General features: G+C 36.1%; 2 protein-coding genes across 6 annotated transcripts in view; one reads left to right on the forward strand and one right to left on the reverse strand.

Annotated features, from left to right (window-relative positions):
* The first annotated feature begins 141 nt into the window (after positions 1–141).
* Positions 142–9,054, forward strand: LOC116724797 (alpha-1,3-galactosyltransferase 2-like). 3 transcript variants are annotated; one of them, XM_032570559.1, is made up of 6 exons: positions 142–225; positions 3,279–3,366; positions 3,783–3,872; positions 4,223–4,318; positions 5,068–5,205; positions 6,894–9,054. In XM_032570559.1, exons 3-6 carry the CDS (start codon positions 3,847–3,849, stop codon positions 7,576–7,578), a joined length of 945 nt encoding a protein of 314 aa, XP_032426450.1. In that variant the 5' UTR covers positions 142–225; positions 3,279–3,366; positions 3,783–3,846; the 3' UTR covers positions 7,579–9,054. The 3 variants fall into 3 exon arrangements, with proteins under 3 accessions (XP_032426450.1, XP_032426433.1, XP_032426442.1); XM_032570542.1 differs by having other exon boundaries at positions 3,279–3,362; XM_032570551.1 differs by having other exon boundaries at positions 3,279–3,872.
* Positions 9,055–9,388: 334 nt separating this feature from the next.
* The window catches only part of LOC116724781 (coiled-coil domain-containing protein 30-like), a 22,661-nt gene continuing 14,524 nt past the window's right edge, over positions 9,389–17,525 (reverse strand). For 2 of the 3 annotated variants that reach the window (XM_032570516.1, XM_032570531.1), the window contains 12 exons: positions 16,804–16,919; positions 15,681–15,788; positions 14,450–14,551; positions 14,084–14,185; positions 13,094–13,192; positions 12,888–13,022; positions 12,660–12,772; positions 12,206–12,347; positions 11,163–11,299; positions 10,742–10,859; positions 9,731–9,792; positions 9,389–9,643 (listed from right to left, as the gene is read on the reverse strand). In XM_032570516.1, the coding sequence (XP_032426407.1) occupies positions 9,430–9,643; positions 9,731–9,792; positions 10,742–10,859; positions 11,163–11,299; positions 12,206–12,347; positions 12,660–12,772; positions 12,888–13,022; positions 13,094–13,192; positions 14,084–14,185; positions 14,450–14,551; positions 15,681–15,788; positions 16,804–16,919 (1,448 nt within the window). In that variant the 3' untranslated portion in view covers positions 9,389–9,429. The remainder of the gene's footprint in view (positions 9,644–9,730; positions 9,793–10,741; positions 10,860–11,162; positions 11,300–12,205; positions 12,348–12,659; positions 12,773–12,887; positions 13,023–13,093; positions 13,193–14,083; positions 14,186–14,449; positions 14,552–15,680; positions 15,789–16,803; positions 16,920–17,525) is intronic. The other variant, XM_032570523.1, reaches the window with a different exon arrangement.

Consider the following 17,525-nt stretch of genomic DNA (forward strand, 5'->3'; position numbering starts at 1 on the left):
TAATAATCATTGGTATTAGTGGGAATCACTGCGTTTGAGCTGGGACCAGTAGGGCGCTGGTTTCATGTCTGAAGCCAACTCCCTTTTTCAAAGTAATAGGTTTCTTGAAAAGGGAGTGACATGCAAATTAGGATATTGTACAGACAACCTGCTCCTACTGTGGAGCTTTATGCGCCGTGGCGTTTAACATGGGAAGCGTTTTGGATTAACAAAAGAAACCTACAGGTAGGCAAAAAAAAAAAAACATTTTAAAATGTTGTGTAGGACTAAATCTTTAAGGATTGTTTTTTTATGAGCCTAATCGGTCTGTCCATCATCTGCCTAAACCTTAGCGCAAAATTAAGTTATTAATAAGAAAAATCGATCAAACTTGGCGGGACATATACTTTTTATTATTTCCCTATGTGTGTGGTGTTAGAAAAAGTTTCAGTCTCACGTCAAAACGCGTAAAAACAAAGCGTGCAGCATCTGCATCGCAAAATACCCGACTGATTTTTCTTAATTTACAATTTCGTCAAACTTTGATGTTGTTTATTGGGGTTTTTACGAAACAAAATGGTGCATATGTGATATGTAGTTTAAAATACATTTCACGGGAATCTAACAATTTTTGCATACTGAATAAATTATTAAGATTTATTAAGAATATGAGTCGAAATCGGCATTTTGACATTTTGAAAAATGGAGCAGCCTTGAGCAATCGCTCTGAAGTTTTATTGTCAGATTCCCAATTTGTCTGAACATGACTTGTTCTGACATGTAAATATGCTTTAGTCCAGATTGCATCACAGACGGGTTTAATGTTCGTTTATTCCTACTTCCTGCCCAACAAAGATACAGTCACACTTACGATCGACTGGTTGAGATTAAGATAATAAAAAAATATACAGCAAAATAGCAAGAAAGAAGCAAAATAGGAAAACCAATGACATATTTAAGGCAGCTTGGTGCTTTTGAGTGCCAGACTGTTTCACCGACATCAAACCTGTTTTCTTCTCCACTTTTCACAATCAAATCCAAAACTAGGCTGTGGCCTCATCATGACTATGAGCGGTGCGGTAAAGTCGTTTGTGTTTTTGTGGAAACCTGACACACTTTCAGATCAGACATGAACTTGACTCTTCGCTCAGACTGGTGCTGTTTTAAAACGGCAACTTCATCTACAGGCAACTCTATAGGGGATGTTGTGGAAAATGAACCATTTCATTTTTCATCTTGTTTCATTTTCATTTTTCATCCTGCTCATAAAAATAGATGTCACAAATTAAATACAATCAAATATTTTAAACTTTTTTTTTTTTTTAGGTCAAATCAACAATTCTTCCTATTGACACAACAGGCCTGAAGGGACGTTTAGTATCGAATTCGTCTATATATCGAATTTGGACTGTTTACCTCACTAGAAAAACTGAAGGCTATTTTTAGAAGAAAGCCCCCATTTCTTTGTTTGCCACATGATTTGTGGATGGATGAGTAAGTTATAGCTTATGGTGGTGTCAGCATCATGCAGCGGGATGAAATCAGAACTAAATCCAGCTGGGACGAACAAAACTTGAAAACTGGTGTTCATTGAGGCTCTTCATAAAACAAAACCTTCATGGTTTGTATTAACGTCTCATCCTGTTGGTTTTAGACGTTTCCCTGAATTATTAAATAGACCTATTGGCCTTAATTCCCCTAATATTTACACTTGTCCCCACCCTGGGGTTGCATCATCCTAATATCAAATCTCTCTGTATTCTTAGAATAAACTTATTTCCAATAAGAAATTAATCTTCTCCATTAATGTTAAAATGATTATGTTCTACATTGATCCGTACAGAAAAAAAACAACTTTCTGACTATTCACTGAGTAGGATAAGTAAATAATATTTAATTTTAAAACATGATGTTTTCTCTTTGAGCTCTCGCACACCTCAAAAACCCAAACCCCGTCACCATGGAGACTCACTGCGCTGAGGCTCATGAAGTTCCCCTTTTTGTGACTGCTGCTCATTTTCACACACAACAAAATATATTTATTCCTTCACAATGAGAGATTATCTTACTGTTAATTCTTCTAATTTAGGGGTTCGGGGAGTTCTGTCCAGTCTCAGGTATTTTGACATTTTATCTAGAGACGTTATAGGAGAGTTTCTTACCATGCAGTCATGCAAATGTGATGCATAAATTATGTTATCTTTATAAACTAAAGAGGACCTAGAAAAAAATATATATATTTGCATCAGGTTATTTGCATCTACTGTAAAACATTTGAGCCGCATTTAGTTTTGTCTTCTGTCTTCTACTATTTAAGTCAAATAAATGTAGCGAGTTTTAGATTTTGAACGTAAATGTGAGTTTGTGAAAGATAAACTTACAGTAGTAAGTTGTGTTAAGGTTTTAATAATTTTGTCAAACCTCCAAGAGTTTGATAAACTAGAGTTTTTATGTTAGCACTTAAGAAAACTGAAAGAAGAAAAAGACAGGAGTGGAAACTATTTCCCAGAATGCTTAGGGCTAGGTAAACTCACAATTAAAGATTAATGAACTTAAAAACATTTAGAAAACTTGTCTCTTGTTGTTAAATCAACTTCTTGAACTTTAATTTCTGAGTTAAAATCAAAACATTTTTCTTGTTGACTTAAATTACATGTTCAAGGCAGCAGGTGGACTTTCATTTTCAAGTTAAACCACCTTCAAATGTTTTACAGTGTATAATTTCTGCACTATTCATTTCAATGAGCATTTTGTCTTTCAATGTCGGGTTGCTTAGAGAAGAACCAGAAGTAAAACATTTAGTAAAAACTACAATCTGTAGTACGTTATTCTGTTGTGCAACTGCATTACCCAGGATGCTCTTCTCCTTCTGAGGTTTTTCTCAGAACCTTAACTCAACGCTGCCATTTTTATCTTTCCATGAATTGAGGAGTCCGTTTTGAATTAAACCCCTTTAAAGCCAACAATACACATCACAGAGTCAACCAGCCAAACCACTCAAACCGGTCTGAATGTAAACATTGGGTTTATTTTTCACAATGGCTACGATTTCACAGTTTCTTTTCTTGGTGTTGCAACCTGAAAATATCCTAACAGTTTAAATGGGATTTTTGCCCTCTTTTAAACCATGTCAGATACTTATAAATTGGAAACTTAAATTGATCAAATGTGTTGGTATTATTATTCATTATTAATATTACAGTAATCATCTTTGTAAATCCAGGATAAATGTATTTATTACTTTTTTTTCTTAGAAATATTGAATAAACTTCAGCTCTCATAACATTTTTCTCTTCCAGCATTTTTGTGCCATAATCCACGGTTGCCATCATCCTCAGCCTACAGTCTTTTTTCTTTACTGAAGTCAACAAACAACCAACAATGTGGGTAAATGTCTCTCTGTCATTATTTACCTTATAACAAAAGTCTACTGATCCCAGTTAAAGTGCCACTGCAACACAATCAGACAATCTGCGATGTTGACAAAATTAGTCGAGTTCAACCTGATATATTTGCAGATGTTTTGCAAATACCATTAAATCCAGACGATAGACTCCCAGTTAAGAGCCCTGATTTAACAACGTATCCTAATTTAACCAGCTGAGTTTCTGCAGCATTTTTTTTGTTTTTCCCTCAAACAGATGAATTTTAAAATTGGAAAAAGTCATTTTTAATAGTAATTTGTTTGAAATCACAAAAGCCTGGCACATCAACAGAGGCGTGTAAACTTTTTATATCCACTGTTCATTTGTTTTTGGGATTTTTGACACTTTCTGGGGCTTTAATACCTTTTCTCACCACAGGAGCATTCAGAGGTCAAAGACAATTGTGAAATTCCTGTTTTTATTTCCGTTTGCAACGTCCGTCATGTTCTTTGCACCTCCATCAGTTCGGTGAGTTATTAAATGATTAAAATGGTGTTAAGAGACCTGACTCATTTGTCAGGTCTGTACTGGAAACTAACAATATTACTCATGTGGAGGTAAACGTGGTTTTATTCACACCATTTTGCCCTTGTTTTGCATCACATAATAAAGGTAAAAATAAAATCCTAGACTAGATTTTCACTAATCAAGCCACAGAGATCAGATTCAGACTCAGTGAAAACTAAGAACCCCCATGTTTTTCTGCCTATTAGCACGTCAGCTAACAACATGTAATCTCGTACAAGTTTTTAGAGTCTATAATGCATCAGTATTAGTTCAAAATTTAAAGTAAAAAACACATTTTTGTTTGATCTCAGATTCTTAATTGGACTCATTCCAATGGACAAATGCACTTTGGAAAGTGTAGAGATGCTGACTTCAGGGAACAGTGCAGACGCAAGCCTCGACCTTTGGTAAGACATCTAAACCTCAAGTTCTGCCTAGAACAGACATTTCTCATGAAGTCTTAATCTGCAGTATCAACCACCAAGTTTATCTGCAGCTCATACTTGCTGCTACCTAAATGATTTGTACAAGAGTAATTTTAGGTGGTTTTCCTTGTGTTGCTTTAAATGTGTTCATGTTGTGAGTAGTGCAAGACTGGCATTTAGATTAACAAAATTTCATCAACATAAACATTAAATTGAAATCGAAGATCAGATCTTGTAAAACTTATTTTAAGAAATGTAATTAGTAGGCAATCTGTGTGTAGAATACCAATTAAAGAAGCTAAACTAGGCATATAACATTAAATACATATGTTGAGAAAATCATAATTTTTAAATATATTTGGCCTTTTTAGACATTTAGTTTAACTGCTCAGGTGGCAGTGAACACCAAAAAGTTATCTTGAGGCCTTCAGAAAAAGCATCTCAACACTTTATGAGCTTGGCAAGTTATCTAACGACGTTCAAACAGCAGCTCCACCGTACAGAAAGTAGTCTAAAGATGAGAAACATTCAAAATATTGAGTCCAATGAAATTCAACCCAACAGCCGATAGCAAAAGACTAGAAGCAGTTTGCAAAGAGCCCTAAATGTCCCTACAGGACCTGTGAACTTGAGCTGATTTTACTTATAAATTGCATTCCTATTAAAAGAGGAGGAAACTCTCCATGCACTATTTTTTTTTGTATAAACTTCAAGGTTCTCCTTTGTTTCAGGTCTCGAAATGACGTGCAAACATGCACTTCCTGGAAGGCTCCCATCATCTGGGAGGGAATGTTTAATCCCAGCCACTACGACCAGATACACAGAAACAAAGGATCTTCTGTCGCCTTGACTGTGTTTGCTGTCGGCAGGTTGGTTTTCAAATGAATGTTAGACAAGGCCGAACAAAACACAATGTAAAAGTTTCATATCAGTCAATATTGACAATTATTGATTAGGTTTTTTTTTGTTCTAAATATTTGAAATACTTCCACACTAGTTGAATAACCTTTTCCCATTTGATCCATAGCTTCCTCTCCAGCTGTTGCACTTTTTTTCTCCTTTCACTCCACGCCGTCGTTTTTCATTTTTAAGCAGTTAGGAGACATTGTGTCAAAACCTTAAACTACTGCTGCGCAAGTTACGACACAGGTCGTTGCTAGGTAACCAAAGAGTGAGTGAGTTGCTAGGCAAATATAGAGCGAGTGAGTTCAGGGCTTCCCAAAGAGCATTGAACTCTGGCTGGGGACGTACTTTGCAAACCCACAGAAAATGCTACAAAATAATAATTAATAAAACCAATAATTACATTTATTCATACAACGTTGCCTCATGCTAATTTTAGATGGTGAAAATTGTCATTGTCAGATAATGAGTTTATAACCAGATGCTACAAATTTTTGTCACAATCCCCTCTTTTGATTATAAGTAAAGATGTAATATTTTATATTTATCACATCAAATTTAATTTTATTCCCCCAGTTCTTCTGGGTTTTGCAGCAGCGTTCTCCACAGCGGGACAGTTCCTTTGGTCTCCTTCTTAGATCAATTATTTTAGCTTATGTTTTATTTAGAAACTGAATAACAAAACAAAAATTATGATGAAAAATTAAGATTTAAAAATGTATGGGGTTTATCTTATTTATTGCAGTTTTTTTCCCCTCGTCTTCCCTCTAACTTTTTACGCCCCCTTGCCGTCCCCCACTTTGGAAAACACTGTACTCAGAAAAATGTTTTTCAACGTGAACTCAGCAGATTGATGCTACCAAACTAGCTTGTCTTTCCATGAGAGGTGGAGTGGGTGAAACCTTTTCTCCCACAATGCTGTGCTGTTCTGGATCCGATTGAATATTCCAACAGTCTGAACGAGCACCGATCCGCTCCAATGAAATTCTTTACTGCTTTTTTTCTTGACAAATAAATCAAACAATCAACATGCAAGATTCTGAGAAAAACATTGTCAAAATATTGCTGATGCATTAAGTTTCTCTTTCTCATATCTTGTTTAACTTTGCAGTCCGGTTTGTCTTGTTTTGGACGGGTTGTTATTCTTGCATTTTTCTTGACTTACTCTGAACTTCCTGGTTTGTCTGTTTGTTTAAATAAGTCACTGAAGTAGCAGGTCTAAACATGTGCAGGTGTGAAACGATGTGACGTTGAAGAAAAACAGACAGAACTTAAAATACAGTATAATAATGATTACAAACATGCAAACAGACAAAATACTAAATGTAATTTAATCATCAGGCTCCTAAACACATTAATAATGAATTTCTACAACACGTTTAAATGGTCATTGTTCACCAATGGGAAACTTATCTGACTGTTCAGTCTCAGTCTGTCTGACAAAATGGAGCAACATCATAATTATTCATAACAAAATCCACAGCCGACAGAGACAGAGGATGTGGCTTGTTTACATTGTTGTCATAGCAACTCCATAGCAACTGTCATCACAGTTGCGGATACCTTCCAAGATGGCTGTCAACTGCAAAATTCCCAGGATCACATCCCGGTTTCCACCACAGGAAGATAAAGGCTGACATCTTTGTTTCTGCAGGTACCTGGATGCCTACCTGGAGGCTTTCCTGAACTCATCAGAGCAACACTTCATGTCGAGTTTGCCCGTGTCATACTACGTGTTCACGGACACGCCTGAGAAAGTGCCGAACATCAAGCTCGCCCCCAATCGGCACCTGAAACTAATCAGAGCGGAGAGACACACGCGGTGGCAGGACATCTCCATGATGAGGATGAAGGCGATATCAGACGTCATCGAGTCGGATATCCGCCACCACGCCACGCACGTCTTCTGCTTTGACGTCGATCAAGTGTTCACCGGCAGATTTGGCCCCGAAGCTCTGGGAGACTCGGTGGCTCTGCTTCACGCCCACTACTATCACCTCCCAAAGATGCTGTTCACCTACGACCGCAACCTGAAATCCAAGGCGTTCATGAAAACTGGGGATTTCTACTACCACGCTGCTGTCTTCGGAGGCTCCTGGAGGAGCGTGAAGGCGCTGACGGAGGCCTGCTACCGCAGCATCTTGGCGGACAAGGAGAACGAAGTGGAGGCCTTGTGGCACGACGAGAGTCATCTGAACAGGTACTTTTGGCTTCACAAGCCCAGCAGGGTTCTCTCTCCAGAGTACTGCTGGGACACCAGCATCGGCTACCGGAGAGACATACAGGTGTACCGGCTGCTGTGGGCACCCAAAGACTACTACAACCTGAGGACGTCATAAATAACTCTCTAATTTATTTTATTTAGATCCCCATTGGTAGCAGTTGACTGTAATTATACATAGTCAAAAAAGGAGTTTGTTTTCACCAAAAAAAACTCGAATTATGAGAATAATCTCAAGACATGTTCTAGAATAAACATGGCAATTAATGAGCGTGAAAAGTCAAAGATTTGTTGGAAAAAATTGTATTCTGGGAACAAGCTCAGAAATTTTCTCATAAAAATTCTGAAATTCTCAAAAGTTGAACACTTGCACGAAAAAAACTGCAATTTTGAGATTTTCTAGAAAAGAAGTTGACAATTTTTTATCTTTGAAACTCAGAAAATTGCCAATAGGTAAAAATGTTAAACTTTTCAAACTCAGAAATGTTAAATTTTACCGTAGTAAATTTTGGGGATCTCAAAATTTCTGAGATTTTTAGTGGAAATTTATTCCTCCTTTTTTCCCCCTGTAGGATTGTCCTATTACAGCGTCGTTTCCTACATCACCTTCTTAAACTTTTAACCAGGATCAGACTCACTGAGAAAGATCTCAGTGAGTAACCTTGTTACAGTTGTTTTGTTTTTTTCCACACAAGGCAGTTTGTATTTGACATTTTTTTTTCTCATCTATTATACTGAAGTTGTTTCTGCTTTTGCTACAGTTTTAGTTTGCAAGACTGAATAAATCTGTCAGGGCGTAAAAACCTGTTGTAGTAAAACTCTTGATAGGTTATGGAGGAACGTGTGACAATGGATTTTATAAAATTAATCAATTTCATGGTATATTAATTTATTGTTGTGATCGTTTACTGGAAGTGAAATTGTGTTTTTGGTGCTGCAGCTCAACTCAGGCAGCTAATTTTGAATATGGTTGGTCTGTTTTGACTAGATTACTTCACATGTATTTTCTTAAATAGTGCATAAATTATGCATATTAAGATTGCAGGTACTTGAACCACAGATCATATTTTAGATATTTCACATTTTTTGTCTGAAAATCCTACTTAAAACTCTTATTTGTTGATTTTGTATTTACTGATCTGTGAACCAGATTTTAGCTGGTTACATTTTTACATGTTTTATTTCTTAGTTAACTTACATTGTTAAACCAAATGAAATTCTTAAACGATGCCGTTTGAATGCTGTTTTGTTTTTTTTTGCACAATGAGCTAACCTTGGAAAATATGTTTTTGCAAGTGAGCATTTCTACCGGTACTTTTTATTGTTTTTTTTTTAATTGAAAGCACATTTCTATTTGAATGTTCCATTATTTCCTTCATGTTTTAAAACTCTCTCCTATTCAGAGATGTTCTATCATGTTGACAGTGACAAATATTTTTTTTTATATCACTCTGCACTGAAACCTCAAATACTGCACTCCAGTCAGCATCATATTTTCGTATTTATGGAACTTTTGAACTTTTATCAATTTTCTGTCTAAGAGCTTGAATTATATGAATGTAAAACCTTTGAAGCAAATAAAATATGGCAATGATTTCATCTTTTTTTTTTTGCTTTTTTTGAAAAAGCATAAACGTAGTAGTGCAGGAAGTGTTCAAAGAAAAAGAGGCCACAACCACAGTGGAGCTCATTTAGTTTTTTTCGCCTGTGGTTTTAACAAAAAAACCCGAGTGGAAATTTTACTTTTCCTGCTGTCACATATAGTTCATCATTAATATCCGGTGGCGGCGGTAAGTTTTTCAGCTCAGTTTTTCTTTCTCGTTTAAGCCTAAGCAAAAATAAAGTCCAAATGATTTCCCTATGACTGCTCCTCACAAACTGGGGTGGAAAAATGCAGGACAAATAACTTAAATTAAAAGGCAAACACAATAGTTTCAGCGCAGTTTTATCATATTTTAGATAGAAAAGCTCAGGGAGCTGTATTTTCAGAGGTAACGAGACCAGAATCTGGACTTGACTTGTCTGAGAGACTCTGGAGTGAAGTCAGGTTGAGGTAGCCGAGCTCTGTGGTTCGATTCAAGGCCACAGAGGCTAAACCATCAGGGGAGAAAGTCAGATCTGTCTGCTTGGCGTCGCACTCTGGAGGAACCTCCGAAAGGTCCTGAATCTCAGACAGCATCATCCTTTAAAAACAGAAAGCACACAAACATTATATTTATTTTACCAATCAGACGTTTGACCAGCTAGTTTGGACTCGGAGTCAGGCTCACCTCGCTGTCTGAACAGAGACAGGCGAAAGTTTCTGTGGGAGAGTTGACATTTTCTGAAGTTCCTAATGAAGTCAAACCAAAACATCAGATTTGTTAATTATTAATTTGGCTAACAACGTAATTTGTGACACTTTGGATAAATATTTTATGCCTTTATGTTTCTGTTTCATAACGGTAAGCAAACAAAACACCATCTAGCACTGATGGCTATCTAGAACATATCTGATCAGAATCCACAGCACAGAACCAAGCAAAAAAAACAAAACAAAACAAAGCTCAAATAAAACAAAACTTGATGCTGCGCAAGACAGTACCACAGCTTCAAATGAAAGGAAAAATGATTGGTTAAAATTCAAAAGTTAGTTTATTCCTTATTTAGTCTTATGTATTGCATAATTCGTAAAACATTAGATATTATTCACTTTTTATATCTTCATCATACTATGAAATAAAATAACTTTTTACTCTGGAAAATTCAGATTCGTTTAGATAATCCTTATAAAAACTAATCAGCTTTTGTGGCTTTCACTGAACAGAATCATAGTCAGTATTTTTGATAAGAATTTGCCCTAAAAAACAAAAGCAGTAGTTTTGCAATATAAATTAGTTTTAAATTAATTTTCTACCTCTCCAAGAAACTAAAAACAGAATGCTTGAGTTTACTTTCACTCTGTAGTTGAGTGATCGTTTTGATGCGAGGCCAATTAGAGGTTTAATTTCCTCTGTTCAATAGTTTTACCTCCTTTAAACTTTTCATTCTGTGACTGTAGCACAGTTTTTCTTTAATGCGTCTGCCAAGAGTTGAGGAACTTTTTTTTCAATGTATTTTAATAAAACTTTAATAATAAAACCCATTTAACTTTGTCTTGTTAAATATAATGTGTAATGGTCGATGTTGCATAAATTAGGCTTCTTAAGCTCTTAAACTAATATTGATAAAACCCCATCTTACTAATATTGTTCTAAACTGAGTTTGTTATTGAGTTGAGGATTTTTAACGGTGACATTTACCTCAGCAAAATGCATAAACTGCATGTTCTGCAACTTGCGTTCCATGGTGGAAATCTGGTTGGACAGATGCAGAACTTTGTTCCCCAGATTCTTGTTCTCCGTCTCTAAATACTGCACCCTTGAGATGGAAACAAACACACATCAGAACAAGACTTCTGGGCCGGAAGAATCCGTCACGAAGAACGACTGGCAGTGTAAATTTAAAATCCTCAAGTAAATGTGATGCATTTCCTAATCACGACCTTAGAAACTACATAATTACTTTAATTATTCTTCTTTATAGCACTGAAAATCAAAGTCAGAAAGTACACATGCGTCACTTTCACATCTTATGACTTTGAGCATTATCTAGCGCTGCTGTAGGAGATGTCCTCTGATCACAACTTAAAATATAATATTCCATTTCAGTGGATTTCAGCACCTGTTTTTAGACACGCAGGCTGTTAATTTGATGTTTTTCATGTTGTCATCCTCCTCACTGAGCTGCTGTAACAGCTTCCTCCTCTCGCCAAGCAGACGCTCGTTTTCCACTCTTATGCACTCAACGATTTCTTTCTCCTGGAACAAAAACAAAAACGATAACGGTAAAGTTCTTGTCTTTACAAGAGGTACATGACTAATGACTCAGACAATCCAACCGCGAGGTGACTCAATGCACAACTGCCCTCAACACAAGTTATTTTTCACTGGAAGCTGACTTAGAAATCACATTAGGGTTGGTACAGTTTTAAGAAAGACAAATGAAGATGAGAGAGGAAGGAAAAAAACTTTTATCCTCACAAAGGTTTAGTTAAATCACTGTTTCCAGTTTACTGGGTGCTTATTAAAAGTCCTTTTAGAAAAAACAGGGTTTAAAATACTAAATCAGGGATGTTCAAAGTGTGGGCCGGGGGCCAGTTATGCTCCCTAGACTGATTTTGTGCGGCCCGCTGGCTGACATTCAAGAGCAACACAGAACACATCACAGGTGGCTGATGCAGATGGAAACTTTATATTGAATTATTACTGACAAATTGAAATCATCTTAAAATATTCATCTTTAAATAACCACATTATTTGTCATCTTTGCAAGAACAAGTTCCATCCAGTTCCAAAGACAGAGTTTGAATTCACTTTTTTTTTTATTTTTATTTCTTTCATTGGGTGCCTGATAAATATTTCTTCCAATAGGGCAAACCTCCTAAGAGTTTTAGCTCTACAATAGTTTACGCATCACTTTCCAACAAAAAACACATCTAATTTATTTGTTTAATTCAACCTTTACATTATTGAATGAGTTAAAAAAAAGTCACAGTATGAGCTTTTATTAAAAATATAATTTTTTGGGGCCTGTGGGTGTTTTTGACTTGACAGTTTCGGCTCACGTTACAAAAAGGTTGGACATCCCTGTACCAAATAATTAGTGCTAACCAAAATCCTGCATTAATGCATGTTTCATAAACAGCGACAGATCTGCAGGCTCACCTTTTTCAATGAGTGGTAGCACAAGGACAACTCTCTCTCCAAATTGTTTATCTTCTTGTCCCGCCACATGGTTTCTTCATCCAGTTTCTGTTTGGCTCGGGAGAGTTTTTCCAATAATCTCTCCTTCATATTGTGGTATTTGCTAGACACAGTCGATGGACACAACAAACAGGTGTGATGTGAAAACAGATAAAACAGATTCTAATCATACAAACTTTTAAAAGAAGTTAATTTAGAATGAATTTCACACAAAAAGGACTTTCAAGCCCATGTGGCTTCACTGACTCCAGTCCAAAATATTTGTTTACATTTTAACAGTAGATTGGACAGTAATTGAGTCAAAGAAGCTGACTATAAATCAAAGTTTTTTGTGGCATAATTAAAAGCAACTTCCCAGCTTTACTGAAAAAAGCAAGTTATATTTATAAACAAAACACTAATAAAGGCGTGTTACCTTCGCTCCTCATCAATACAGTTAAGGGCTTTACAGATCTGCTCCTTGTATGTCTCACGCTCTTCTTCATCAAACATCGGAGCCTGCCTCCCTTCGGGACATTCAGAACTCTCCTTCATTGCAGAACATAAACAAAAACAGGAAGAGGAACTGTCGGGATCTCACTTGTTGCATGTCATGAATAACAAAACGGACTAAAAACTGATCTGGCCGGGTAACACGGATTACCTCGAGTGTGGAGCTGTCCTGTGAGGGAAACTCTTCTGTCCTGCTGGATTGTTCCAGCTGTGAGCAGATGTCTCTAACAGTTATAAAGTCGTTAATGTTGCTTTGGTAATTCTGTAAAACCTGAAGACACTCGTCCTGCAAGAGCAAGAAGCTATATTTAAATACAAACCACATTATATTTGTTTTGCATGTGCCTGGTGACTCACTTCTGGCTGCTTCTCCACGAGGCACTTTGTTTGAAAACCGAGCTCATCTTGCTCATCCTTGCTGGTTTCATCGACCAGAGTTTCGTCTGTTGTCGTGAACTGAAAATAAATAAAAATCTAGTCATGCAACAACAATTTTGGACTTTCACACAAAAATATTTATAGTGTTTATAATAAATAAAGATGGCAACAGAGCAACACAAAGAGCTGCAAAACAGTATTTGCCCCTTCCAGATTTATTCTTGTTCTTTTTTTGTCTCTCTTTAGATTAAATTTATAGAGGGAAAAAAGATATTTAAACCAAACAAAAACAATAACTGCCCATCTTGTTAATTAACAATAAGCATTGATTTAAGACATTGCTTTGTTAGGATACAAAAACACTAAAATAAAATGAGAAAGTAGGTTATAATATCTTTAATAAAGCCCACCATTGTGGTTATTATTGAATAATAAATGTATTTTCTCAGCATGGGATACTGCTATTCTGTTAAAAGTGAATAAATAAATCACAGCTGCATTTAGAGACACTGGGAAAAACTAAAATCTTTGCTAAGATGGTTAGAGTTTGTGTGCACCATTAGATTTGATGTTGGTACCTTTTCCCATGTGGTTCAGCCAAGCATTGTTATTAATTAAGACAGTAAAAAACTAAAACTCAGTTTTTGATTGGCTCAGCCTGTTGCTGATGGTCAATAAATCAACAGGCCAATTTTGGGTGAAAACACTCCAACGTGGTCGAATTAAAACAATTCTAAAGCATTCTTCAAATCCTGACTAGCAGTTATTGATGCTAGGAGTGCTAATACCAGTTAGAAGATTGTTTATTCATGTTCGTTTGATATCAAATTTTGCTTGATGCTATAAAACATCAGACAAAAAGTAAAAATAGAAGAAATCTGCAAGAGGAAAAGACTTTTTCCAATGAAGTGTACAAGATGAAAGACAGAAGTAAGCCTCAAAACTAACGGTGTTTCTGCCTGGACATACATTCGTTAAATCACTAGCTTGGCCTATCGGAAGCGTGTAAGAACCCTGAAGGTTCCTTACGGCCAACTCCAACTGCTTCACTACCTCCTGCAGAGATTCAACCTACGACAACAACATCACACAGATCAGCAGCTGCAAAATAATACCTGGTAGTTTGCATGGAAGTTAAACATTTCAATGGTTTAGAGTTTGTAAAAAGAAATAAAGTTTTCAAATCAATTCAAGAAGGTACACAGACAAGAACATCGAGCACTGAAACTTTCACCGTTACATCAAATAAAGACGATTTCACAAACAGGAAATATTTTTCTGTATGAAGAAGCCAATTCAAATGTCCGTCTTTCACCAGTAACTGTGTCTACTTACACCTCCCTCCTTTTTCTCCATGGCTTGTTGTGTCTGTGCAGTTAAGTATTCTTGCAAAATTATGTGTGATTTATCGTCCGTCGTCAGTTCAGCTCCTTGCATCTGCAGGAAAAACCACAGCAAATCTCTTTCAGTTCGTTAGGTGAATATTTTGAATTATGTCAATAACAGCACAGGTGGTTTCCAAGGAGATGCAACAGATTGTTTCAAAAGAAAACACCTCAACCGGTCCATCAAGTGCTCAGATTAATGCTTTTTGTTGTTGTTTGTTACCAAGTAATTTGAAATCATGCCAATATTTTCTTATTCAAGATGCATTCAGTCTCATCACCTTGTAGTTAGTCTTTAAGATGACAACATCACATAAAAGTTCACATTTTCAAACTGCTCTTACAAAGTCACAGGCCTGAAATGTTTCGCATAACAGCTGAACCCAACTCCTGCTGGTGGTCAGCTAAAAAGTGAAAACAGTTATTTTGGATATCTACTATACATTTTACCATTAAATAAAATGGTTTTAGACACTGTGAACTTGTCCTCACACTACCTTTTTCTGTCTCTATAAAGAGGAAATCAACATGTGGATCTTGAATGGCTTTAAAAATAGAATAAAAATATTAATCTCTTTGGGACTTTCCCTCGGGGAAATTGCAGTTCCTGTCTCCCATACAGCACCCAAACATTAAATTAATGTTTTTGATTGATTATTTTTTTATATATACACATTAACAGGCCAATCCCATAGTCCCTCTTTTTCTGTTACTCTCCTGTTAGCCCAAACCAACAACTTTTGTGCAATGATCAACTTGTTGGAATGGTCCAAAAATAGACACAACTGCCATCAGAATGATGAATGGGAGATTTTCTCTCCTATGTTTGCATCTTTTCATCGTTTCTGAAGCTGGCGGCACTAGTTTCATGGTGCAACCTGCTGGTTTATTTAACAAAAGGTATCAAGTCATCAGATGTTTCACCGCAGTCCTGGTTTATGGGTTAAGACGCAGAGCTTTGAAATGTTCAACATAATTCACTCTCCTATATTGCATAATGAAGCTTCCAAAGAGTTTGTAGCTGAAACATCTCCAGAAAAACGCAGCTCAGACAGATCAAAACTGTGTTAAAGTCTCAATAATGCACACCTGAATCAGCCAGGATCACTAATCTAGCTAATGAAAGGCTCTGGATGTATTGGATCATGTTCTGTATTACCGGTTCAAATGAAGAGACTTACTTTATCTTCTTCTCTGTCCTGGTCAGCTTGTACCTCTATCATTAATATCCGCTGTTGCCCCTGCAGGGCTGATTCCAACCTCTCAACGTCCTCCTGCTGACACGCCATCTAAAACAAACAGATTCAGAACCGCTCAGATGCAACTCATCTGTTATTAGTTGTTATTTTTTCAACTAGTAACAACTTGCAGTATTTTTTTTTAAAAAAACATTCAGATGTGCCGTTTGATTTAGCCGTTAGACCGAAGCTCAGGATCAAACTGATTTTCACACTGAATTGTAACATTTTAAAAGTCAGTTGTAAAATGCTGTAGCAGTTTATAAATTATGATTCAATAATTTTTGCTAAAGTTCATTCACAAAAAAAATTATTCTTTAAAACAGGATTAATGAATTAAACCAGGATGTTTCTCAAGGATGACGACAAATACTGTGATTTACTATTTCCCTGCACTGCAGTCCTTTTACAGTCAGACAGAAACCATCAGAAGGATGATCAAACATTTACTGAAATGTCTATAAATAGACAACCAGAGTGGTTTCTGTTTCTTCACTTCTACGTGAGAATTTAACAGTTTTGTTTGGAAAAAACAGCAAAGCATTCTCTCATTGCAAAACTAGGTTGGCCCTAGTTTTCTTAAACCAGATCTTTAAATTTATTATTTACTTTTTTCTAATTTTCTTTTCCAATTAAGGAAGATTTTTTCCCCAAATAGATAAAGCATGTTATTATTTCAACCAAAACCCATTTGAAAATGCATAGACCATCTTTAAAAGACAGGAAACCAAGATATTTAAATAAACTCTTCCAATTCTGTCAGAATTAAATGTGAACATTTATGTTTGCTCCAAAATAATACTTTATCTGCTCATTTTTATTGACATTTATCCAAATATCAATGGGGACACACATTTGTACCCACTTTGATTCAATGTGGATCATAAAATATCCAGAATAAATTAAAGTGCACATTGTGATTGTATGTTCACTCCTGACTAGAAGAATTTAAAATTCTTCTCTTTTATCTTCCAGCTGTAATCTGCAACATACAGGACATAAGTGTGTTTTGGGTGGTTCATATCTGCCCTTCATGAAAACTGTTTTGTGTCAGAAAGTTTCTTACCGTCTTCTCCAGAGACTTTTTCTCTGCATCCAGGGAGCGGACTCTGTTTCTCAAGGCTCTGATCTCAAGGTCCAGACGGTCATTAAGCTCTTTGGCCTTCCGCAGCTCAACCATTTCTTTATATAAAATAAGAATTTTAAGTTATTGACTCGTATGAATATTAGTAATAAATATTCACAAATTATGTTGTTTTATTTTAGTGAAGCAGTAGTTGTTTTCATAATGTCTCATATATTCAAATAACCATCTAAATATAATACAGCTTCCTATCAATGCACTAGAAAATCATAAAAGTACATTTTTCTCATTTATGTTGTTAAAAATCTGAGACACATAGGATTTAGTTTAGACTTTTAAGCCATTATGTCTGTTGATTTTGTCACAATCCTGGGTAGTTTGGGTTTTAGTTTTCTGTTTGTATTTTGATAAAGTTTGTTTATGTCCATATACGTTTTGCCGTACTCAGTTCATTCCTCTTTATTTTTGTCATCTTATGTTCTGATATTTATGCAGTTGGATGTTTAAACGGTGTTATTATTTTATCCCACTGAGTCTTGATTCAGCTCCCCTGTGTTAGTCTCCTTCCCTCAGTCTACCTGTTTGTGGTCTCTCATAGATGCACACGGTTTGTAATCAACCACCTGAATCTTGTCAGAAATCACACTCCTCAGTCAGTTTAAGTGTCAGTTTCGCTCTCTGTAGGTTTTCTAGCAGACAAACAC

This window comes from Xiphophorus hellerii, chromosome 1 (genome assembly GCF_003331165.1).
Source record: "Xiphophorus hellerii strain 12219 chromosome 1, Xiphophorus_hellerii-4.1, whole genome shotgun sequence".
Taxonomy (NCBI): domain Eukaryota; kingdom Metazoa; phylum Chordata; class Actinopteri; order Cyprinodontiformes; family Poeciliidae; genus Xiphophorus; species Xiphophorus hellerii.